The sequence below is a fragment of the Benincasa hispida genome, chromosome 7, assembly GCF_027475165.1.
Source record: "Benincasa hispida cultivar pf3 chromosome 7, pf3_genome.v1.1, whole genome shotgun sequence".
Taxonomy (NCBI): domain Eukaryota; kingdom Viridiplantae; phylum Streptophyta; class Magnoliopsida; order Cucurbitales; family Cucurbitaceae; genus Benincasa; species Benincasa hispida.
Window position 1 is genome coordinate 58783170 of NC_143484.1, and position 23979 is coordinate 58807148.

At 33.3% G+C, this 23979-nt stretch overlaps 4 protein-coding genes, 1 non-coding gene and 1 pseudogene across 10 annotated transcripts; 2 read left to right on the top strand and 4 right to left on the bottom strand.

The window, feature by feature from the left end:
* The first annotated feature begins 1538 nt into the window (after positions 1–1538).
* Positions 1539–5563, top strand: LOC120081371 (Pentatricopeptide repeat (PPR-like) superfamily protein). Of its 5 annotated transcripts, none has more exons than XM_039036186.2 (4): positions 1539–3322; positions 4115–4204; positions 4366–4610; positions 5210–5563. In XM_039036186.2, exon 1 carries the CDS (start codon positions 1767–1769, stop codon positions 3309–3311), a length of 1545 nt encoding a protein of 514 aa, XP_038892114.1. In that variant the 5' UTR covers positions 1539–1766; the 3' UTR covers positions 3312–3322; positions 4115–4204; positions 4366–4610; positions 5210–5563. The 5 variants fall into 5 exon arrangements, 4 of the variants coding, with proteins under 4 accessions (XP_038892114.1, XP_038892115.1, XP_090171933.1 ...); XM_039036187.2 differs by having other exon boundaries at positions 1549–3322; positions 5207–5563; XM_090315807.1 differs by having other exon boundaries at positions 1549–3322; positions 4388–4610; positions 5207–5563.
* A 164-nt stretch (positions 5564–5727) lies between these two features.
* LOC120081374 (proline-rich receptor-like kinase) lies at positions 5728–7547 on the top strand. Its single transcript, XM_039036193.2, has one exon. It carries the CDS (start codon positions 6193–6195, stop codon positions 7258–7260), a length of 1068 nt encoding a protein of 355 aa, XP_038892121.1. The 5' UTR covers positions 5728–6192; the 3' UTR covers positions 7261–7547.
* Positions 7548–7895: 348 nt separating this feature from the next.
* On the bottom strand, positions 7896–10745 carry LOC120081373 (cytochrome P450 71B26-like). 2 transcript variants are annotated; one of them, XM_039036190.2, is made up of 4 exons: positions 10556–10684; positions 10277–10376; positions 9035–10020; positions 7896–8643 (listed from the first exon to the last, which is right to left on the bottom strand). In XM_039036190.2, the coding sequence occupies exons 3-4, from the start codon at positions 9935–9937 to the stop codon at positions 8041–8043; spliced, it is 1506 nt and encodes a 501-aa protein (XP_038892118.1). In that variant the 5' UTR covers positions 9938–10020; positions 10277–10376; positions 10556–10684; the 3' UTR covers positions 7896–8040. The 2 variants fall into 2 exon arrangements, with proteins under 2 accessions (XP_038892118.1, XP_038892117.1); XM_039036189.2 differs by lacking the exon at positions 10277–10376 and having other exon boundaries at positions 10556–10745.
* Positions 10729–10800, bottom strand: TRNAE-UUC (transfer RNA glutamic acid (anticodon UUC)). The gene has a single exon. It is a non-coding gene; the product is annotated as a tRNA-Glu (tRNA).
* Positions 10801–11894: 1094 nt separating this feature from the next.
* Positions 11895–13995, bottom strand: LOC120080829 (cytochrome P450 71B37-like). Its single transcript, XM_090315356.1, is given in 5 exon segments — positions 11895–12287; positions 12290–12587; positions 13006–13329; positions 13331–13629; positions 13632–13995. Coding segments are annotated over 5 exon segments (1536 nt in total). The 5' UTR covers positions 13933–13995; the 3' UTR covers positions 11895–11973.
* Positions 13996–21703: 7708 nt separating this feature from the next.
* LOC120081314 (uncharacterized) lies at positions 21704–23507 on the bottom strand (annotated as a pseudogene).
* Positions 23508–23979: the final 472 nt, after the last annotated feature.

Here is a 23979-nt window from a genome sequence, read left to right on the forward strand (position 1 = left end):
TAATAACAACTCCTCTCCTAATTTTGCTCATGTAGCTAATATAATCTTCACATTTTATTATTATTTTAGATTATGTTTGACAATTTTTCGAATTAATCTCACATTAATTAAATATCCAGATTTTTCTACCAAATTATATTTTAAATATCCATATATTGTTGAACTTTTATTTTATCCATATATTTTATTCAAATCTTTGAATTGTTTTTCATTACTTTATACGTATTTAATTTTATCCAACTTTTTGAATTGTTTTTCATAATTCTTTATATACATTCTTAATAAATTAGATGTATATTTCTCAAATTCTTAATAAATTAGTTTTATGTAATGTTTTTGCTATTATTTTAACGATTTGGAAAAAGAAATATCACTTCATAAAAAAATGATTATAACTTTTGTTACTCACACAAAGTGCTCATTGATTTAGGTTTTGTTGTGGTTTCTTTAACAAGCTACTTTTTTTTTTGCTATGACTTTACAACGGATTAGACTCCTCTTTGATGGTCGATGGGAAGAGAATTCTCACTACTTGATTTTCGAAATTTTGTGACGCATATTCCATCAAATCCATGGTTCCAACAATTTTTTTGGAATATATCCAATGTAAACTTCTTCCCTCCGGTGAATTAACTATATGTCATTTGACAATGTACCAGATTAGTTATGCCAATTTGAATCTTATTAGGATTGTGGAAGATAAATATCTTTTGTGGTTGATGTCAAATTATCAGAGTTCCCCAAATTGATTTATGTGTAGTGGTTGACCACGCCTCATCTGTTGTCTTAAATACTGGAAATACACTATATTTGAATAACGAATTAGCAGACATTGACCATTCTTCCCAATCTTATGAGGGCAACACTGAAATTGTTGATTTCCAAGATTTCGATTCCTTTCAATCTTGTATTCCTACTACAGTAAGTTTACTTTTTAGGAGCAAGGTTGTATTGAAGAAAGCAGCTTATTTCTTGTACACATGGATTAGACACTTTGTTAGAATGCATTGTTTAGTGTGTGATAGTTGTCTAGGTAGAATATTTGTGTTTCTTGACTTTTTTAAATGTCAAGTTCACATAATTTCATGACGTTTTTTCCTTGTCAAGAATGCTCATATTCTTGAAATTTCAAACATGTCAATTGTCTGTGTTTCTTGACGTTTGTTAAGTGTCAAGTGTTTTTTGTTGTTTTCAAACAGTTTTGAAACTCTCACACGTTTAGAATTCCACGTGGGGATAGTTTTGATAATTGTTAATCATTATTTTCTAGTTTTATAATCCGTTGTTTTTACAATTTTAAAAGGTTTTTGCTATTTATCCAAATAAAAACTTAAATTTTTCTATTTATCTAGTCAGTCCAATAAATATTTTAAAAAGATAAAAGACCAAAATAAACCAAAGTTAATTGGACTCCATTAGTAGACTACAATGCACCAAAATGTCTAAAATTTTGGAGCCCATTAATGACTACAGGCCACCTAAATGTAATGGGCCCAAAAGTTGGATCCATATAGTCCACCAAAATGCGTTGAGGCCCGAAACAAAGACCCATTCTTTGTGAATGTCAATTGCTCAGGCACTCCTTAAGCTCCCTCTCCGCCATCGCCAGGTTCCTCCATCATTCTGCAACTCATCGTTCACTTCTCTTTCACTGAACAGTCAAACAGTTTGGAGCATCTGCAAATTCCCCTCGAATGGATTCATGGGAGTGCTTCAGCATTGTTTCGCTTTAGCATTCCGACCTCTTGACATGCATTCTGTCTGATATGTATCACAGACTTGGCGCAAACCACCTCGTCTTTCGAGCTAGTATCACCAAGTGCGTCAAGGTTGGTCTAGTTGATGAAGCCGTGCGGATATTCGATGAGATGACTCAATCCAGTTGCCCTGTAACTAGCAGAGACTACAATCGCTTCATTGGTGTTTTGATTAGCCGCTCACGTTTCGATTTGGCCGAAAGCTATTACTCGATAATGATACCAAAAGGTTTTTCTCTTACCCCATTTACTTATTCCAGGTTCATTTCTGCTTTATGTGAAATTAAGAATTTCGGGCTCATAGGAAGGCTCTTAGAAGATATGTATAAACTTGGCTATCTTCCTGACATTTGGGCATTTAATATATATTTGAATCTCTTATTCCGAGAGAACTTTTTAGAATTGGCTCTAGAGTTTTTTGACGAAATGGTTGCGAAAGGAAGGGAACCTGATGTTGTAACATACACTATAATAATTGATAGATTGTGCAAAGCCAAACAATATGACAAAGCTGTCGAGTTTTGGCGTTGTATGGTTAATAAGGGGATTAGTCCGGACATGAAAGCCTGTACAGCCCTCGTTGTTGGGCTCTGCGATGGTGGGAAGGTTGATTTAGCCTATGAGCTTACGGTTGGTGAAATGAAGGGTCAGATGAAGTTCAACAACTTGATTTTTAATTCTTTGATGAGCGGGTTTTGTAAGGCTGGCCGGATTTCCAAGGCACTGGCCATCAAGTCATTCATGAGTAAAAATGGCTGCGAGCCGGATTTAGTTACTTACAATATTTTGCTGAATTTCTTTTGTGATGGGCTGATGTTAGAAGTGGCAGGAAAGTCTATGAAAAAGATGGAGAGGATAGGAATGGAGCCTGATGTGTATAGTTACAATCAATTTCTTAAGGGTCTTTGCAAAGCTAATAGATTGGATAAGGCATATAAATTGATGAATAAAATGTGGGAAAAAGGGTTGTGTGATACCGTTTCATACAATACTGTGATAGGTGCATTATGCAAAGCATTGGCAACTAGAAAAGCATACAAGCTGTTTGAGGAAATGGGCCGGAAAGATGTTACTCCAGATGTGGGAACGTTTGCTACTCTTATAAAAGCATTTCTTAGAGAAGGTAGCTCCCATATAGCGAAGAAACTTCTTCAAAAAATGACGGAGACAGTTCTGTTACCTGATCACATATTTTATACAACGGTTGTAAATTACCTTTGTAAGACAGGGAAAATTGAGATGGCCCAAGGTGTCTTTCATGACATGATAGAGATAGGAATCTCCCCCGATGTGGTTTCTTATAATGCACTTATAAGTGGACTTTGCAAGGCCTTCAAAGTTAGTAAGGCCATGTTACTGTATGAGGAAATGCAAATTAGAGGATGCTATCCTGATGAGGTAACTTTCAAACTGATAATTAGAGGACTTTTACGAGAAAAGAAACTTTCTTTAGCTTGTCAGGTCTGGGATCAGATGATGGAGAAGGGCTATACACTTGACAGATTTGCATCTGAGACTCTCATTAATGCCATTCAGTCAAGGGATGCTGGTTAACTATGGAACTAGTTTGTACTCTATCCTTCCTATTTTCTTTGTCTTAGTCGCCATGTTTTCAAAGTTGCTCCCAATTCTTAAATATTATGTTGCTTGATTCTATGTGTATGTTGATAAAAATTTGAGCTGACAAATTTTGTACGGTTTAAGAAGTTTGGATCATCATCATCAAATGTATGGAGCTATGGTCACCTTTCTTTGCCTGAATGTTGTTTCATTCAACTTTTTATTGCATAATAGATGCCTAGTGGCTTGTTGAGACATTGCCGGGGGGGGGGGGGGGGGGGGGGTGGTTCAAAAATTTGCCGAAGCCTTGAGCTTTTTCTTGAACTCCTTTATCTATGTGAAATCTATCTTCTTCTTCTTAATCTTATTTTTAACATTTGTTTGTCTTCTTAATTTTAACGTTCTTCTATCTCTTTGTATGTAATTCTACCTTTTCCTCAGACTCATCACATTTCAATGTTCTTTGATTACAGAAAAGTACCTTTAGGTATAACCAGGTTAAAGAAAAGTACTTTAGCTTTTCATGACATGGTAACTGGATTTTTGCTAGTTAATTGGTGGTATTTAGAATGAAGACTTGAAGAGGGATGTTCAGTGAACTTGTCAAAACCTGAACGTTTCATGTTGTCTCTGTATATCAAATTATTATTAAGAGTCAAGTGGGCTAGCATCATAAGTCAAAACCCATTCTTGCAAGCTTTATTCACATTCCTATATTTCTTAATGCTACTGAAAAGAACTTCTGGGTAGAAGAATGATACAAGATTTGATTCAGTTAAACAAAATTATTTGCGCAGGAACCAAATGGGCCTCTTAAAGATATAAATCATATTTTGATGCGACTGTTCATCTGTGGTATCAACGGGAGATCCTTCGGCAATTGCAAGGTTAGCTACTTCATTTTCTTCATATGCACTTGAGCCTATTTAACGCCATGTTTTTGAACTTGTAAAATCGCTGGGGTATTTTTCTGCTATGAAGGTTTATATTTCACGTTCATTGAAGAACAGCTAATATGGAATCTAAAGTTTATATGTAATCATAACAGATTCGATCTTCCTTTCTTGAAGACTTGGACCAGCTCTTTGACTTCTGGTGCTCCATTCCATGCTTGCATATACTTCCATTTAATCCATTGGAGTTTCCTGGAGGGGTTGAGTTATATTTATACCACAGACATGGAGGTGCATAGCTTTACTGCATTGCACCTGTCTTGCAGAAATTACCCTGACAGTGTCCAAATTCCTTCTATCATCGCCGCATCTCGGGGCTCGTGATCATTACAGAAGTCAGGTAATTTCATTGTTATTTATTAGATAGAAGCTTGTTGACACAAAGCATTATTAACTATGTAATGTATATTTTTCTCTATAGAATGTCGATTATTTTAGGGTCCATTTGGTAACCATTTGAATTTTGGATTTTATGTTTTTGAAAATTAAGCTTACAAACACCACTTTCATCTATTGGTTTCTATGGAGTATGTGTTGTTTAAATTTTAGGAGTGTTTTCAAAATCAAAGGCAAATTTTACTAACTAAAAAAAGTAGTTTTTGAAAAACTTATATTTGTTTATGGAATAATATTTGTTTTCGGAATTTGGCAAGAACTTGGGTAAAAAGTTTACATAGACAATATGAAAACAATGATAAAAAAAATTGTGTAAAACACTAATTTTAAAATCCAAAAACCAAATGATTACCTTATGAGACCTAGTTATATGACGGAAATAGAGTTATATAATGGAAGGAGCATTCTATTTTTAGGACGTTGCATGACATGATGGTGTTGTATCATTTTTCCATGGGTTATTCTTCATTCACTTTCTTTCTGTGAAAGCAAAAATTGTACTTGTAATATATTTGCTCTTACGTATTTTTTCCTCCAAAGTAGGTGGGAAAGCATTACCTGGCATCGAAAACAAAGGGATCGGGGATCGAGGATTGTATTTCATCATTACATTGATGATAAAATTTATGAACGGCAATGCAGTTGTGAAATGAGATCAAAGTTGAGGCCCTTTCTTGCTCTAAACACGTTAAATCTGGGTTGCACATTGTTACCATTTTTCTTTCCCATCTTGTTCAAGGGAACTTGTGTTGAGGTATATCTCTGTATAGTTAAAATTTTGCACGAAAAAAATCTATATTTGTATTTGTGTATGTAATACATAGTTCATAAAGTATCTAGGTATTATGTAATTGCAATGAAAATCCATGAATTGAATTCATTAAAATTCCTCATCAAGTTCCATTGGTATAATTCTATACAGAGTGGGCAAGACAGAAAATATAGAAATCCAATTGAGAAAGATGGATTCAATATGAAAGATACCTTGCCTTCGCTTCAATTTGCAAAACGAACTAAAAAAAATGCACTTCTATATTAGGTCAGTGATTACTTTAAAAGACGAAATTTAATCATATTGAAAGTATTAAGAGTATTGGATTTTTCTAAAAGCACCACATGCAATCTGTCTATTGTCTAATAATAAAAACATTATCATTTATCCATGCGAAATAGATGCCAATTTGAGCAGAATTGAATTAATTTAGATATATACTCTTGATTTTGATATCTGAAACTGATCGCCATGGCCGTCAACCAGCTTCATCTTCTTAGATTTGATCCTAGAAAATTTAGGCATATGTACAGGACGAGCTAGGCCATAAGCGTAAAGGCATTGGGGCCTAAAGATAAGTTGCCTCTCATGCTTGGCTTGTGTTTGATACTTTGCCTTTCCACAAATCATTCTTGAAGTTTTACTCAAGTCATTCTCTTTACCAAAGCAAGCTTCTTATGGGCTTAACATCAATTTTCCACTCATCTCCATTCTGTCCCCTTCCATTTCTGCTGCACACTTACTCCTTCCCAACATGAATCGTCCTGAAACCAACCCTCATTTCCGGCGGCCACTGCAGCCCGACCGCCGTCCTCAACAAGCCCCATTACAGCCTCAAGACCCTGCTGATCCGCCACAGCCCGATCCAGACCCATATTCCGAGCCAACCACTCCATGGCCAGCGGCAGAGCAACGACCTACCACTGGTAAGGCACCACGTTTGAAGAAAAATCGCCAAAACCCATATCCACCGCCGCCTACTCAATCGCCACCACGCTCCGACCATCGCGAACCACCGCAGCGACAACCTCAAGACTTATCTGGGAAAGCACCACGTTTGAAGAAAAAGCAGCAGCATCAAGTTCCATATGTAGAGCCAGGCTTAAAATCACCTGACCAAAATGTGCAACAATCACGTCCTAGAGTGCAAATTCAAGACCCATCTGATTTTCGGGATCGACGGAATGATGTTGTTGATGATAACAACAGAAGAAATCAACCAAACAACATGCTGCATATGCCTCTACCCCGTCAAACTAATCCATTTATGTGGTTTGGAGCAGTCTTTTGTGCAATCTTCTGGGTGCTTGTAATTGTTGGAGGATTAGTAGTCCTTATTGTATACCTCATTTTCCGCCCAAAAAGCCCACGGTTCGACATATCTACAGCCAATCTAAACGCAGCGTATCTCGACATGGGGTATCTGCTAAATGCAGATGTGAATTTGCTAGCAAATTTCACAAATCCAAACAAGAAAGTTAGTGTGGATTTCAGCTCAATGATCTTGTATCTTTACTCTGGGAACACACTTATTGCCACACAATTCATAGCACCTTTCTCAGCATACAAAGAAGAATCAATGTTGATTAATATTCATATGGTAACCAGTCAAGTAAGGCTACCCATTTTGGAAAGGCAAAGGCTGCAGAAGCAATTGGAGACGAATGGGATCCAGCTTGATTTAAAAGGGATTTTCAGGGCCAGGTCTAATTTTGGTACTCTGCTACGATACTCTTATTGGTTGCGTGGTGATTGCAAATTGATTTTTGGTGGCCCTCCTGGTGGGGTTCTAATCAGAAGTAACTGTAGAACAAAACATTGAGACCTCAACTTCTAAACGCTGTGTCATGCTTTTGCTTCTGATCATCTGGTGGAATTTGGTTGTTCATTTCTTTTTTCCCTTTCTTGAATCTTCTGGTCATTTGAAGGATTTGCATAAAATAGCTGAATTCCGACTAAACAAACTCTTTTGTATTCGGTCTCCAAGGGATAAAATGTAACAAAGACTTGGCATTCTGAGATTTTTTTTTTTGACAGTGCCTTCAATACAAATAAGGCACATCTAATAACATGATTGAAATTGAATCAAGTGCTCTACGATTTTTATAATATTCGTGTATTCAAATCAACTTACACATACCTCGTCTAATCTCATTGAGCAATCCGCCTGACCCTCTCCAACATTTAGGTGTCGAGGAAATTAAATCCTAAGTAGATAACTACCCTGGATTGAACCAATTCTCTTTTAGTCTTTTATCAAATCCGAACTTTTTATTTATCCCGAGTCCAATTCATGATAATTAATCAAGTACTCTACACTTCACAACCTATAGAGGAAAGGAAGAAAACATCGATTAAGACAAAATTCAAATAACTTGTTACTCCAATAAGTAGTATATCATCAATGTAGGTATTTACTAATTTTTGTTTTTAGAAAAATAGAGACATCATCGAAACTTTATAATGTTTAAAAACTTAATAAATTCATAGTTTTGTTTTTGTTTTTGTTTTTTAAACTATAAAAGCTCTGTTGACTAAATTTGTAATTTACAATACTTCAATTTGTACAGCAACAAAAGTTTATTCATGAGCGAAGCTAAGGTCAATAGGAAATTGGAATAAGTTTTAGAGGTGATTTCTTTGCAACGGTTAGACCAGCATCTTCTTCCATGTCCAAATCTTCTTCTTTAATCCCATCTGGCAATTTCCAATTAAATTTTAGCAATAGATTAGCCAATGCCAGCTCCATCGTAACAATCCCCATGTTCATACCAGGACAAATTCTTCGACCAGCTCCAAATGGTACTAACTCGAAATTCTGTCCTTTGTAATCAATATTATTTCCTACAAATCTTTCAGGTAAGAATTCTTCTGGACGAGTCCAATAATTTGGATCTCGCCCGATTGCCCATACATTGACATGAAGATGAGTTTTGGGATCAATATCGTAACCCTTGAGCTTAAAATGAGAAATGGTTTCTCTTGGGAGTAGAAGTGAGGCAGGCGGATGTAACCTTAGAACCTCTTTCACCACCATTTTTAGATATTGAAGTTTCTCAAGGTGGCTCTCCTTCACTAGATCTTCTTTTATGCAGCTTCTGATCTCATCTTGTAGCTTCTTCATTACCCGTGGATGCTTAACTAGCTCTGCCATTACCCAAATAATGGTGACTGCTCCAGGGTTCACTCCCGCTATAAATATATCCTAATTAAAGCACAAATACCCTATGAGAAAAATAAAAGCTTAGCTTTTCAAGAGGTGGTGTGTTGGTAACTATTTGGTTTTAGAAAAGTAAGCCTATTTTCTTTCAATTTTTTTACCATGGTTCGCATCTTTCTTAAGAAAAGTAGTCAAATTCCAAAAACAATAACAAATTTTAAAAGCTATTTCTTTTAGTTTTATAACTTAGCTCGGTTTTTGCAAACATAGGTAGAAATGGAAGGGATGTTTAAAAACTTCATTTTCAAAAATTAAAACAAAAAATGAAATGATTACCAAAATGAGCTTATTAGCTATATGATATGTATGCTTCATTCAATTAACCTTACTTGACTTGCAGTGATAATAAAAAAAAGAAAAGAAAAGTTGAGCTTACCATGATAATTGCCTTGATGCAATCTGTAGTTAGTTTTAAGGCATCATCGAGTTCAGAGTGATCTCTCTCCATTTCCAATAAAACATCAACAATATTTTGTTCATTCTGAGAAGCCCCTTCGACTACTTGTTGGAAAAAAGCATCCAGCTCAGCAAAGCTCTTCTCCAGCCTCCCATTAACGCCACTGAGTCGATCAATAATCCAACCCACACAAGGAAAGAAGTCAGTCATGGAGAAACTTCCTAATGCTGCTATTGCTCTACGGATAAGCCGCTGGAAATTTCCATTATCTAGTCCACCCCCTCTAAACCTCTTCCCAAAAGCTATCCGTGTTATTATATTTGCAGTGAGAGTATATGATTCCTCACTCAGATCAACTGGCATTGCAAGAGATGAAGATTGAGCGATTGACTTTAACAGCAGAGCCACTTCTTCTTCTCTGATTAAGTGAAACGACTGCACTCGCCGAGCGTTGAAGAGCTCAAGAACGCAAATCTTCCGAACTTCCTTCCAATGATCACTATATGGAGATAAACCTATGTCTAAGAAGTTGTATGAAAATCTCGCACTAGCGGCTAAGAGAGGTCGACTGCAACAAGCAAGATCATGCACTTGTAACACCTCTCTGGCAGCTTCCGCAGAGGAGATTACGAGGGTTGGAACAGAAACGAGTTTTAGGAGCATAATGGGGCCATATTTTCTTGAAAGTTTCCACAATGAGCGATGGGGGAGGGACCCAATAAGGTGCAAGTGACCCAACAGAGGAAGCTTTGGAGGGCCTGGAGGAAGTTTCTTGTTGTGTGTCTTTGTTTTAAGAAGCAGTAGGAAAAACAAAACCAACAGCAAGAACAGAGAAACCACCCCAATGGAAAGGTTATGCATCATCTGATCAAGGTTAAACATTTTGGTTTTGTTGGTATTGAATTTTAATGATTTGGTTGATGATCAAGGCTGCAATTTCCGAGGTCTATACACAGAGAAAACACCTACATATGTCCACAAATAAAATTGCAAAATCAGTAGAAAATTTCTTGCGACAAAATTCACAAAATAATCATTTTCAGCAACAGAAATTGGAGATTTCAAATCTTGATCAATCTTCTTTATTGTAGTATTTACATCTTAATCAAGAACTATACATATCAGTATTGACTAAAGATAACACTTCGATTGGAAGTTGTCCTGGGATGGTAGAAAAATGTCCTGGGACGAGTAAAAGGAAAAGTTTGGTCGTGCTCATACTTGCAAATCTTTCGAACCACTTTGACAGGAAAATGGCAAGTGACAATGGAAGAAAAGCTCATACACCAGAGCAAATTTTGGGATATTCTTCACATGAAAGCTTGAGATTCATGTCAAATTTAGAAAGTACAGGAACTTGAATCAGATTAAATTGGAAATTGTATGTCTGCAAAAATTAGGGAATAGCAACAGAACATAATTTGCAAACTCTAATTCGTAAATGATATAAATAAAAGGCAAGATTACTAAAACTTTTGCTGAATCATATAAACGAAATACCTAAGAGTTTTGAAGATTGCAAACTCTTGGAAGGCGATCAATGTCAAGATGTACCTTCCCGACAAGCAGTAGGTGAGGATCAAAGCCAAAATTTCCAGCCATCTCTACTGATTCCTGAGTCGAACCAGTTCTCAATGGGAACTGAGGTAACAATAATTAGATTAAAAAAAAACTTCCGTTGCCGGGAATCGAACCCGGGTCTCCTGGGTGAAAGCCAGATATCCTAACCGCTGGACGACAACGGATTGTTGAGAGCAGATTCTTTATGTTTTTACTTAACAATAACTTCTTACTAGGTTGTTTTCAAATATAGCAAAAGAAGCCAACTTATTTACAAATACAATAACATGTTGTTGTCTATCAGTGACGGATTGTAATAAACATCGATAGACAGATTGATGTTAATTGATAGATGTTGATAGACAGATAGACCGTAACATTTTACTATATTTAAAAATATTTTCAATAATTTTATCATTTAACATAATTACTCAGATATATATTTCTTAATTTTGACTTACTAAAAAGATTAGATTTATGATGTTGAATTGATAAGCCTAGAGTTTCAAAAACACCATCTATCTCTTTCAAATTAAATTTTTTATTAGTGCGATTTGAATCATAATTCGTTAGGGAAGATGGTAATGTGATGTTACAAAATGAGAAATAAGCCAATATAGTTATTATCTTCCTCCCACGGCCACAAGTTGCGTGAACTAACTTATTGAGAGCTAAGATGTGTAATTGCATCAAACGAAAAAATCTAAGGACATCGACACGTTTATTTGTTTGTGTCCATCTCCTTTTGTGTTCTTCGATCTTATAATTGTCCCATAATAATTATCAGCATAATGTACGGGTCAATAAGTAAGTTTGTCTAATTAATATTTCTATGTTATGAAACGACAATTGATTGAAGAAATAAATTTGATTCTGACACGAATGTTCTGACATGATTGAGTAAATTACCTAGACAAAAAGAAGACCAAATAATTCAGTTTAATACATGTCAATTATGCACTCTCCATTTGAATTTTCTTGGTAGGCCTTTTCTTTTATCAAGTAATCCGGATACCTTTTTATTAGCTTAAGCTACATGTTAATGTATAATTTTATTATTCCTCTAGCATAATCAGTCAAATAAACATTTAAATAATAATATTATTATAGGGACAATACTTAAGTACACTCCAAGATGCACCTATTCTTATGCATTACTCTCATCACATACATTAACAATGAAATAAAATATTTAAAAAAGAAGTAAGAAAAATTTGACACGTGACAAATTATGATTACATAATTTGGTGTGATCTACAAAAGAAATAAATGTAGCCTGTAACTTAAAGTATTTTCTTTTATTATAATAGAATAATTTTCCATCCACTTGATAACATGAATGTACTAAAAACTATGACCTAAACTCTTGAGAAGTTGAGTGGAACAAGTTTAAGAGGTGATTTCTTAGTAACAGTCAGACCAACATCCTCTTCCATGTCTACATCTTCTTCTTTCATTCCATCTGGTAATTTCCAATCAAAACGAAGCAATAGATTAGCCAATGTTAACTCCACCGCAACGACCGCCATGTTCATCCCTGGACAACTTCTCCGACCAGCTCCAAATGGTAATAACTCAAAATTTTGTCCTCTGTAATCTACATCGTTTCCCATAAATCTCTCAGGCAAGAATTCTTTTAGGTTAATCCAGTAATTTGGATCTCGCCCAATTGCCATGCATTGACATAGAGATGAGATTTGGGGTCAATATCGTAACCATCGAGTTTGAAATGTGACATGGTTTCTCTAGGAAGGAGAAGTGGGACTGGAATGTGTAATCTTAGAACTTCTTTCACCACCATTTTAAGATATTCAAGCTTTTCGAGTTCATTTTCTTTCACTTGATCTTGATCTTGTATGTAGTTTCTAATTTCATCTTGTACCTTTTTCATTACCCTTGGATTCCTAGCTAGATCTGCCATTGCCCAAACAATGACACCTGCTCCTGTGTCAACTCCAGCTATGAATATGTCCTGAAACACACGATTAGTGTGAGGATCCCACATAAAAAGAAATTCACAATTTTACTAAGAAAAATGGGATTACTCTTTTAATTGTCAATTGAGTTTGGCATATAACCCATGTTTTATTTTATATGATATGAGAGTCTAAAATTTAAATGGACATTAAAAGATTTTTTATGGAAAAAAAACATGTTCATTTAATAATTAGGAGAAGAAAGGAGAATATATTTTTAGTCCCTATTAATGGGGTATTTATTTTCAATTCAATCCGTCTCCTAGATTTCAATCTTTCTTTAAGAAAGAAAAAAATGGAAAATCTTCAGAAGATGAGACCAAATGAAAAAGTAAACTCAAAATAGGGATCAAATTGAATCTATATATATATGCCTAAGTTAACAAGTAGGAGTTGATGAGTAGTTGAGTTCACCATGATAAGTGCCTTGATGCAATCTCTAGTGAGTTGCAGAGCATCAAATTGAGATTGTTCTCTCTCAATCTTCAACAAAACATCAATAACATTTTCTTCATTTTGCGAACAAGTTGTCCCAAAGTTATTGATTCGATCATCAATAACACGTTGAAAAAAAGTATCCATCTCAACAAAGCTCTTCTCGAATCTTCCACGAACACCAATTAGCCAATCAACAATCCAACCAACATTAGGAAAGAAATCAGTGGCAGAGAAACTCCCCAACACCGCTATTGCTCTACGAACAACAGCATGAAAATTCTCATTACCTAATTCGCCCCCCTCGAAAGCTCTTCCCAAAAGCAATCCGAGTTATAATATTTGCAGTAAGCGAATACGATTTCTGGCTCAAATCAACAGGAGTGCCACTAGCTGCAAAATGAGAAATAGAATTTAAAAACAAACCCACCTCTTGTTCTCTTATTAGCTGAAAAGATTGTACTCTTTTAACACTGAACAGCTCAAGAACACAAATTTTTCGAACTTCCCTCCAATGATCACCATATGGAGAGAAACCTATGTCGAGATAGTTGTACGACGATCGTCTGGTACCGGATAAAGGCGGCCGGCTACAAGAAGCAAATCGTGAAGTTTGAATAATTGTCTTGCAGCCCAGGCAGAGGATATTATGATGGTTGGTACAGAGCCGAGTTTAAGGAGCATTACAGGACCGTATTTCTTTGAAAGGTTATGAAAAGAGCGATGGGGAAGAGAGGCAATAATCAGATGTAAATGACCCAAGAAAGGAAGCTTTGGAGGGCTTGGAGGAGGAACGACAATCTTCTTGTTCTTTTGATCTGTCTTCGTTTTGAAAAACAACAGAGAAGATAAGAGCAAGATTAGAGATGGAATCCATATGAGTAAAATGGTGTTACTCATCATCATGTGAACAGGGCTAAGTGTTTTTTTGGACAATTTTTTGGTATTTGATCAATTTTAGTGATTTTATTTATGAAGTTGTTGTATTTATAGAATGAATAAGGCCAAAAATCCCGATGTGTTGGGCCTACTTTTTTGTGATTGTGATCTATTAAGCCTAAATGATGAATTGTAGGACCTGTTTGTTGATCCAAAATTGTGAACCCAAGTTGTTTTATCTCAATTAAATTGGTTTGATAGAAAATTTGGACCTCCTTTGTCCACTAGTTGATGTGCTCCACGTGGAAAACCCCATGACTTTTGCGTGATGGAAGTGAATGACTATCTTTATTCTGATGGGATTTTAGCAAAATTAATTTCTTTCTCTCTCTCGTTCTCTCTATCGATTTTTGCAGAACTTCTCTAACCCTAATCTTTCTTTCTATTTGTTTCGAGCGATTGCTGTGTAAACGATGGCGATGAAGAACATGCAATCTTATAGAAGAAAAGAGAAAGAAGAGATCCACATGAAGATATACGTGGTTCGACAAATGATGTCTACATCCACGGGAAGGAGAGGAGATTTTATTCAAGAGTTAAGTCATAGCTTTTCTTTTTACAGATTTCAAGCTTTCTTGAAGCTTTGTATATTGTTAGTACGAATTTATAAATGATGAGTATTTATACAAATTTTTTGATACAAATAGTTACAATAGCAAACTGTAAAAGATAAAGAAATATGAACAACTGTTGAATATGTTGAATGTTTGAGCTTATTTTTTTAGTCGCACAAAATGGGCCTACATGGTTTCTCTTTTATTTATTTTTTTAAAATATTAATGTTTTTTTATTAAATTTTTATAGGTTATATTACAAAATTGGTGTCTAAATTCTAGTCTTTTTTAAATAATGGATTTTAAAAAATGTTAAATAAGTTTTTACACTTCTAAAACTGTGTTTAATTAGGCCTTTTAATTATCTATGATATTATTATTTAGAAGACTTAAGAATCTATCGTGCGGATTTTTTTTCTAATGCTCTCTAGTCTCCATATATGTAAAAGTTTTATATCTAGGAGATGAATAGTAAAAATTTAATCTAATTAATTAATACGTTAACATTAATTAATCTTTATTAATTATTTTAATTAGTACTAAATATGAATATATTATACCTTATTAAAATTTAACTTATACATTTAAAATTAATATTTTATATTATCTTAAGTAACACAAATTCTTAAATATACAATTTTATTATTCTAATTAATTTAATTATTTTTAGTAATTAAATTAAAATATTTAATTATCACTATTACGTTTAATTAATATTTAATGTAGACGTATTTGTTTTATTGTGAATTTGAGGAGTACAACAAGAACACAGATACTAGTAAAATATAATATTAAAATAAATATAATATAATATAATAATAAAATAAATAAATATTAAAATAAATTAAACATGATATATAAATAAACAAAATAAAATAAATTAACAAAATATAAAATAAGAAATTTATATAAATTCTCGACTTTCTCCAATTTTCATGGAATTTGCCCAATGCGTGTCTTCCAAAACCCACAAAATACCACTATTTATAGGCAATTTGGCAAGTAGGAGGTGAATTACATGGACACTAATAAAATGTAATATTGAGACACATGGATAACACTTTGGAAAATGGGGCATGACACATGGTCGATGGACACTAAGCATGAGCATTTAATGGGCATCTATTATCATAATATTTATAATACTCCCTCTTAGATGCCCGTTATATATATTACTAGGAAAAAATCCAATGGGAAAAAAATCCTAGTGAAGGGAAAAGAGTACAGGTATCATATAATTTATACTCATAAAAAATATATTTACTTCCCCTCATGAAAACATCACTTGAGATTTCTGAGTCGCCGTATTCCAATGTTGTGAACAAATTTTTCAAAGATTGTGATAGGTAATTCTTTTGTAAATAAGTCTGCCAGGTTATCTTTCGAACAAATTTGTTGTATAATGATATCATCATTTTCTTCAAGATCATGAGTGTAGAAAATCCTTGATGAAATATACTTTGTTCTATCTCCTTTAATATATCCTCCTTTAATTTGGGATATGTATACTATGTTGTCTTCATATAATATCGTTGGAAGATTTTTACTAGAAGACAAACCACATGTTCCGTGAATGTGTTGAGTCATTGAACTTAGCCATACACATTATCGACTAGCCCTGTGAATTGCAAAAATTTTAGCATGATTTGAGGAAGTAGCCGCTATGGTCTATTTCACTGACCGCCACGATACGATAGTTCATCCACATGTGAATAGATAACCTGTTTGAGATCTAACTTTGTGTGGATCAGATAAATATCCATAATCTGCACAACCAACCATATCAAAATTCGATCTATTTGAATATAATGTTTATATCAATCATTCCTTAGAGATAACAGGGTATATATTTAATTTTGTTCCAATGTCTTTTTGTTGGATAACTATATCTTGCTAATAAATTTACTGAAAATGCAATATCTGGTCTTGTATTATTAGCAAGATACATAAGTGCACCAATTGCACTAAGATACGGTACTTTAGGACCAAGAAGTTCTTCATTATCATCTCAAGGTCGAAATATATCTTTCTTCACATCTACTGAACGAACTTCCATTGGAATGTTCAATGGATGTATTTTGTTCATATAGAAACTTTTCAAAACTTTTCCTGTATAAGTTGACTGATAAACAAATATCCGATATACTAAATGCTCAATTTGCAAGCCAAGACAAAATTTTATTCTTTCGAGATCTTTCATCTCAAATTATTTCTTAAGATATTTTATTGTCTTTAAAAGCTCTTTAGGAGTCCAAATTATATTTAAGTCATCAACATATATAGTTATAATAGCAAATTCTGACTGTGATTTCTTTATAAAAATACACGGACATATTGAATTATTTTGATATCCTTCTTTCAACGAATATCCACTCATGAAATTGTACCACATTCGTCTTGATTGTTTCAATCCATATAATGATCTCTATAACTTTATTGAATACAATTCTCGAGAATTTGATTAATATGTTTTAGGTACCTTAAATTCTTTTGGGATTCTCATATAAATATCATTATCAAGAGATCCATATAAATATGCTGCGACTACATCCATAAGATGTATGTCCAGATTTTCATATACAGTCAGACCAATTAAATATCTTAGTGTAATTGCATCCACCATTGGAGAATATGTCTCCTCATAGCCAATATTAGGTCTTTGTGAGAAACCTTGTGCAACTAGTTTTGATTTATATCTTGTGACCACATTATTTTCATTTATTTTTCTCATAAATACCCATTTGTATGCCATAGGTTTGACACCTTTTGGTGTTCGGACTGCTGGTAAAAAACTTGACGTTTTGAAAATAAGTTTAACTCTGCCTCGATTGCTTCTTTCCATTGAAGTCAATCTTTTTTATGTCGACATTCTTCAATAGATTTTGGTTCAGGATCCTCACTTTCAGATATAATATCAAGAGCAACATTATACGTAGAAATGTTGTCAACAACTACATTAGTTCGATTCTATTTTTTTCCTGTCATGACATAGTTTATTGAAATCTCATTATTATCTTTAGGTATTTCACCGTCGTCACTAGTCATGTCAAGGATTTCTTCATGGGTATTTATATCCTCAATCAAATCTTTTTATCTATTTATTTATCTTTTTTTTTTGAGGATTTTTATCTTTGGAACCCACTGGTCTACTACGCTTCTGGCGTGTTCTAGACTCATTAGTGACAACTTAGTGTGTTGGAATATCAATTTTCGATGGAACATTTGTAGCTGGTATATGTGACTTAGTTACTTTTTTTGCATCTATAAATGTATTTGGTAACTGATTTACTATATTTTGCAAATGAATTATCTTCTGAACTTTAAGTTCACATTTATTTGTACGGGGATCTAAATAAGACATTAACGATGTACTCCATGTAATTTCTTTTTCCAACTTCTTAATTCCTTCCCTTAATGTTGGAAAATTTGTCTCGTTAAAATGATCATCAGCAGTGCAGTAATTATATCACCCGTCAAGGGTTCAAGATATTTAATAATTGATGGAGAATCATATATAATATATATTCCTAACCTTCTTTGAGGACCCATCTTAGTACGTTGTGATGAAGCAATTGGAACATATACTTCACATTAAAAAAAATTCTCAGATGGGAAATATCGGGCTCATAGCCATAAGCTAATTATAATGGTGAGTATTTATGATAGGATACTGACCTAATGCGTACAAGTGACACTACATGCAAAATAGCATGTCCCCATATAGATGTAGGAAGCTTAGCTCTCATACTTAATGGTCTAGCAATTAACTGCAAACGTTTTATGAATGATTATGCTAAACCATTTTGTGTATGAACATGAGCTACAGGATGTTCAACACTTATCCCAATATCAAAAGCTTGGGATGTAAATTCACCAGCGTTATCAAGACGAATGATCTTAAATGTATAATCAAGAAATTGTGCTCTTAACTTAATTATTTGAGCAAGTAATCTTGAAAATGCAAGATTTTGACTTGATAATAAGCACACGTGTGACCATCTACTGAATGCATCTATTAATACCATAAAATATCTAAATGGTCCACTTGGTGGGTTAATAGGTTCACATATATTACCATGAATTTGTTCTAAAAATGCAGGTGATTCAATGCCCACTTTAGCTGGTGATGGTCTAATTATCAATTTTCTTTGAGAGCAAGCATCATATGATAATTCATTAGATTGAAGAATCTTTTGGCTCTTCAATAGATGTCCATTTGAATTCTCAATAATTCTTCTCATCGTTATAGATCCTAGATGACCCAATCGGTCATGCCAAATTGTAAATATGTCTTGATCCATGAACTTCAGGTTCATTGTTGCACATGTTTCAATTACTGGTATATGAGTATAATATAACCCAGAAGATAAAACAAACAACTTTTCCAGTATACATTTCATATGCGACAGTAGATATGATATAAAGATACTCCATATTGTTCTTTCTATTAGTCTCAATATGGTAATTATTGCAACGTATATTTTTAAAACTAAGTAGATTTCTCTTTGATTGAATAGAGAAAAATGCATTGTCAATTATAAATTTTGTTCCTCTAGGCAAAATAATATTTGCTTTTCCAAAGCCTTCAATTAGGTTTACAAAACCTCATATCGTATTGACTTTTGTTTCTAGCATTATCAGTTTGAAAAAAATATTTTTTATTTGTAAGTATTGTATGTGTAGTTGCACTGTTTGCCAGACATAGATCTTCTTTACTCATTTTTTAGTCACCGAACATATGGAAATGATTCGGGCTTCTTCATTAAAAGAAAATAATTACAATAAGAAAAACAACATTTAGAATATACAAAGGTTAACATCTACTAAGAGAAGAAAAAAACATGGAGATGAATAAAAAACACTTGATGTTCCATCGATTCTTCCGATTTTCTCTTTAGGAGATTCAAAGAAATCTACCACATCCAAATTTGTCATATGGGATGGGGCAAATATGTCACCACTTTAGTATGCAAAATTTGCTTTCTCCTTTTCCTTCAGGGATGCTTGATAGAGATCAACTAAGTGTTTTACCGTATGACAGGTACGTGACCAATGTCCAATCATTCCACATCAGAAGCATTTATTTTCAACAATTTTTGAACTTTTATCTTGTGGAGCTTTTCCCTTATGATCATCATTTTGTGTGGTTCTTTTGAAATTTTAATGATTAAAACAACCACCACAAAAATGATAATTATTTCTTCCTCTGCCACGATTACAATCTCAATCATAACCATGACTTCAACCATGATTATTATTAAAATTCTTAGAACTTACTTCAGGGAATGGTGTCATTCCGATTGGTCGAATTCATGATTTTTCATTAATAATTCGTTATTTTGTTTGGCCATGAGAAGACATGAAATTAGTTTAGAATACTGCTTAAAACCTTTCTCTCGATATTGCTACTGCAGAAGCATATCTGAAATGTAGAAAAATGTCTTCCCTATTATATTGATTTAAATTTTGGGGCCTCAAATGCATCCATTTATGACGAACTTTAGGGAGAAAAATTATTTTTTGATGATCACATTTTAATGGCATCTAGGTGTATTTTGGCATAGCACTGATGGAAAATATTTATTACCATTAATATCAAATGTTACAAATTCTAATTTTATAATATTTTCATAGTAACACTATTACAAAATATTATATTTATATTAGAAATTTAATATCTATCAAATATATAAAACAACATTTAATTTATTAATTATAACGAAGAGAGAAAATTTGACATACCTTTAGGACCTATCTTTAGCGAGTTTTATAGGAGCTCATGTTGATAACATGTTGTGAACTTGAGGAGCACAACAGGAACATAGATACCAATAAAATATAATATTAAAATAAATATAATATAATATAATATAAATAAATATTAAAATAAATTAAACATAATATATATAAAAAAATAGCAAAATATAAAATAACAAATTTCTCTAAATTCTTCATTTTCTTCAATTTTCATGGAATTTTCCCAATGTGTGTTTTCCAGAACCCACAAAATGCCACTATTTATAGGGAATTTGGCAAGACACATGCATAACACTTTGGAAAATGGGAGCATGATACATGGTCCATAGACACTAAACACGAACATCTAATAGAAATTTATAATCATTATATTTATAATATATTTATTTTATTTGAGTTGATTAGTTAATTGAATTATATATTAAATAATATAAATTTATTTTATGATTCCGTCCCTTTGTTTTCTTACCATTTAGTTAATTAGTATATAATTTTTTCCCAACAAAAGATGGTAAAACAAATCCATATTACAATATTAAACATAAGAGTTTTCAAATTTATTAAAAACATTAAACAATTATTAATACTATTTTCATATATGTATTCTTTAATTATGATTCATATTTACAAAATTGGTAAACAAATACATACATAGTCCAACGTCCAAATATTAATTTATCCTACATAATTCAAATACATACCATTAATTATTTCAAACATTTAAATTATAGATAGTTCAAACCCATGGGACAAAGAAAATTAGAATGACTTGTGTTTAGAGTGGATAAATATCATGTAACTTTTTTAGGTCGTTATCTAATATTCTAGCCACAAAAAGTGTAATATGTATTCTTGTAAAATATCCAATACTTTTATTACGACGAATGGCTATAAAATTGTATCAAGTCTTATAGCAAAAATAGCAACCAGAAATCTTGTTCTAGATTGAGTCACTCCACAATCAACTTGCTCAAGGTTAGATTGAATGACTCACATGCATTCTATCACAAAAATTGCAAAAATTCTAAGGGAATAGTCTCAAATATGAGATCTCAAATTTCATTTATCAAATTCTGATTACAAATGGATGGAGAGAAGAATTTTTATAGCCTTGTAGAGATCTAAACCTATTTAATGTAAGGTAGAAAGTCAAAATAAAATATTAAAAGAGTTTTTCATCTTCCAAACACTATCTTCCATCCATCATTTTTAATGTAACATCATTAGTGACAACCTCCATTTTTGACTAGTCATAGAAATAAAATTAAAGCTGAAATTACAATAAATTGTCTTGATCTTAAATATAAAAATTCTTCAAAGTGCTTGAAGTCATAGAAACTTAATGTCTACTCCATGTTCCACTTCAACAGAGCAAACATTGACCTTCAATACTCCAAATGGTCCGTCGTCTATGGGATCAACATTTTTCACATAAAATAGAGGATGAACTGACCCTGTCCAATCTTGTACATGAAAAATAAATGATTGTTGAATCTTTGCTGCCTTGGATCTTGTAATTGGTCTAACCGGAACATGAGGAGTACCTTGGTTCTTATCATCTTCCCCTCTTCAAAAGGATTTGTCCTCGAATCAGGAAATTCATCACCTACATTGCAACGACTCAAGTCAGCAACATTAAATGTAGAACTGACCAAAAATTCTCCTAGAAGATCATCTTGTATGCATTGTTGTTAATTCTTTCAAGAACTTGAAAAGGATCATCCCCTCTTGGATGTAACTTTGTCTTCCTTTGAGATGGAAATCGCTCCTTTAAAAAATGTACCCAAACCCAATCACCCGGTTTAAAAATGAGTTCCCTTCTTCCTTTGTTAATTTTTGAAGCAACTTTGGAGTTATTTTTTTCAATCATCTCTTTCACTTCCTTGTGCAAGATTTTGATCAATTCTGCCTTATTTGTGGCCGCATCACTCACAAAATCGTTAGAAGGAATAGGAAGCAAATTAAGAGGGAGTAAGTGGATTGAATCCATAAACAATTTCAAAAGAAGAACAATGAGTTGTACTATGAATTATCCTATTATATGCAAATTCAACAAATGGCAAAGAGTCTTCCCAAGACTTAATATTCTTTGAAATAATGGCTCTAAATTAAGCACCTAATGTTCTATTTACTACCTCACTTTGTCCATCAGATTGAGGATGATAAGTAGTAAAAAACAACAACTTTGTTTCCAACTTATCCTACAACACTTTCCAAACGTGGCTTAAAAACTTAATATCTCTATCACTAACAATTGTTCAAGGAATTCCATATAACCTTACCACTTCTCTAAAGAACAAGTCAGCCACGTGCTTAGCGTCATCAGTTTTGTTACATTTTATAAAATGTGCCATTTTACTAAATCTATCCACAACAACAAAATACTATCTTTACCCTTCTTAGTCCTAGGCAAACCAAGAACAAAATCCATAGATATGTTAGTCCAAGGTTCATCGACACATGCAAAGGAGTATACAATCCATTTGGTTGTGATCTAGATTTAGCCTCTTTGCATTTAAAACATTGAGTATAGACCTTATGCATATCCTGCTTCATTTTAGACCAAAAGAAGTGCTCATGCAACATATCATAGGCTTTATGAATCTCGAAATGCCCCATCAATCCACCCCCATGGGCTTCTTTCACAAGCAAGTCTCTTACAAAACATTTAGGAACACAAAACTTACTTTTCTTGAACAAAAATTCATGAAAAGCATAGTAATCATCTATAACTTTTCCATCAAGACAAGATGAATAAATTATTCCAAAATCAATGTCATCTCTATATAATTCCTTAACATACTCAAATCCAAGAATTTTTGCATTAAGAGATGTAAAGAGATTGTACCTTCTTGACAAAGCATTAACCACCACATTTTTCTTACCTTGCTTATATTTGATCACATAGGGAAATGTTTCAATAAATTTAACCCACTTTGCATGCCTATGATTCAATTTTCTTTGACCGTTAAGATGCTTCAAGCTTTCATGATCAGTATGGATCACAAACACTCTTGGCCATAAGTAGTGTCACCATACCTGCAAAGCACGAACTAAAGAGAATAATTCTTTATCATAGGTAGGATAGTTTAAAGTTGCCCCACTTAGTTTTCACTAAAATATATTAAGGGCTCCCCATCTTGATCAATACAGCACATATGCCCAAACCACTTGCATTACACTCAATTTCAAAGGTCTTATCAAAATTAGGCAGGGCAAGTAATGGTGCATTGGTTAACTTATCCTTAAGTTCATTAAAATATTTTTCATGTGTTTCACCCGTTCAAAGACAACATGCTTTTTCACTAAATCATTCAATGGCGCAGCTATGGTACTAAAATCCTTTATGAATCTCCTATAGAAACTAGCTAGACCATGAAAACTTCTAACCTCACTTGCATTTTTGGGTGTTGGTCATTCTTTAATTTCCTTAACTTTCTCTTCATCTACTTCTACTCCATTTTTGCCAACTATGAAGCCAAGAAAGTTAAATTTTTCCAAGCAAAAACTACACTTATCTAAATTAGCATAGAGCCTCTCTTTTCTATGTGTAATCAAGATAGTCCTAACATGCTTCTCATGTTCAAACAAAGCCTTTGAAAAAATCAAAATATCATCAAAATAAATAACAAAAAAATTTCCCAAAAATTCTCTTCGAACATGATTCATTAGACGCATAAATATACTAGGAGCATTAGTTAAA

Bases quoted from the DNA above. Each gene is read 5' to 3' on its own strand.
- LOC120081371 (XM_039036186.2), top strand. From the start codon at position 1,767: ATGTATCACAGACTTGGCGCAAACCACCTCGTCTTTCGAGCTAGTATC.
- LOC120081374 (XM_039036193.2), top strand. From the start codon at position 6,193: ATGAATCGTCCTGAAACCAACCCTCATTTCCGGCGGCCACTGCAGCCC.
- LOC120081373 (XM_039036189.2), bottom strand. From the start codon at position 9,937: ATGTTTAACCTTGATCAGATGATGCATAACCTTTCCATTGGGGTGGTT. The intron at 8,644-9,034 runs GTAAGCTCAACT...TGCTTTAATTAG, and splicing joins GCATCAAGGCAATTATCATG to GATATATTTATAGCGGGAGT.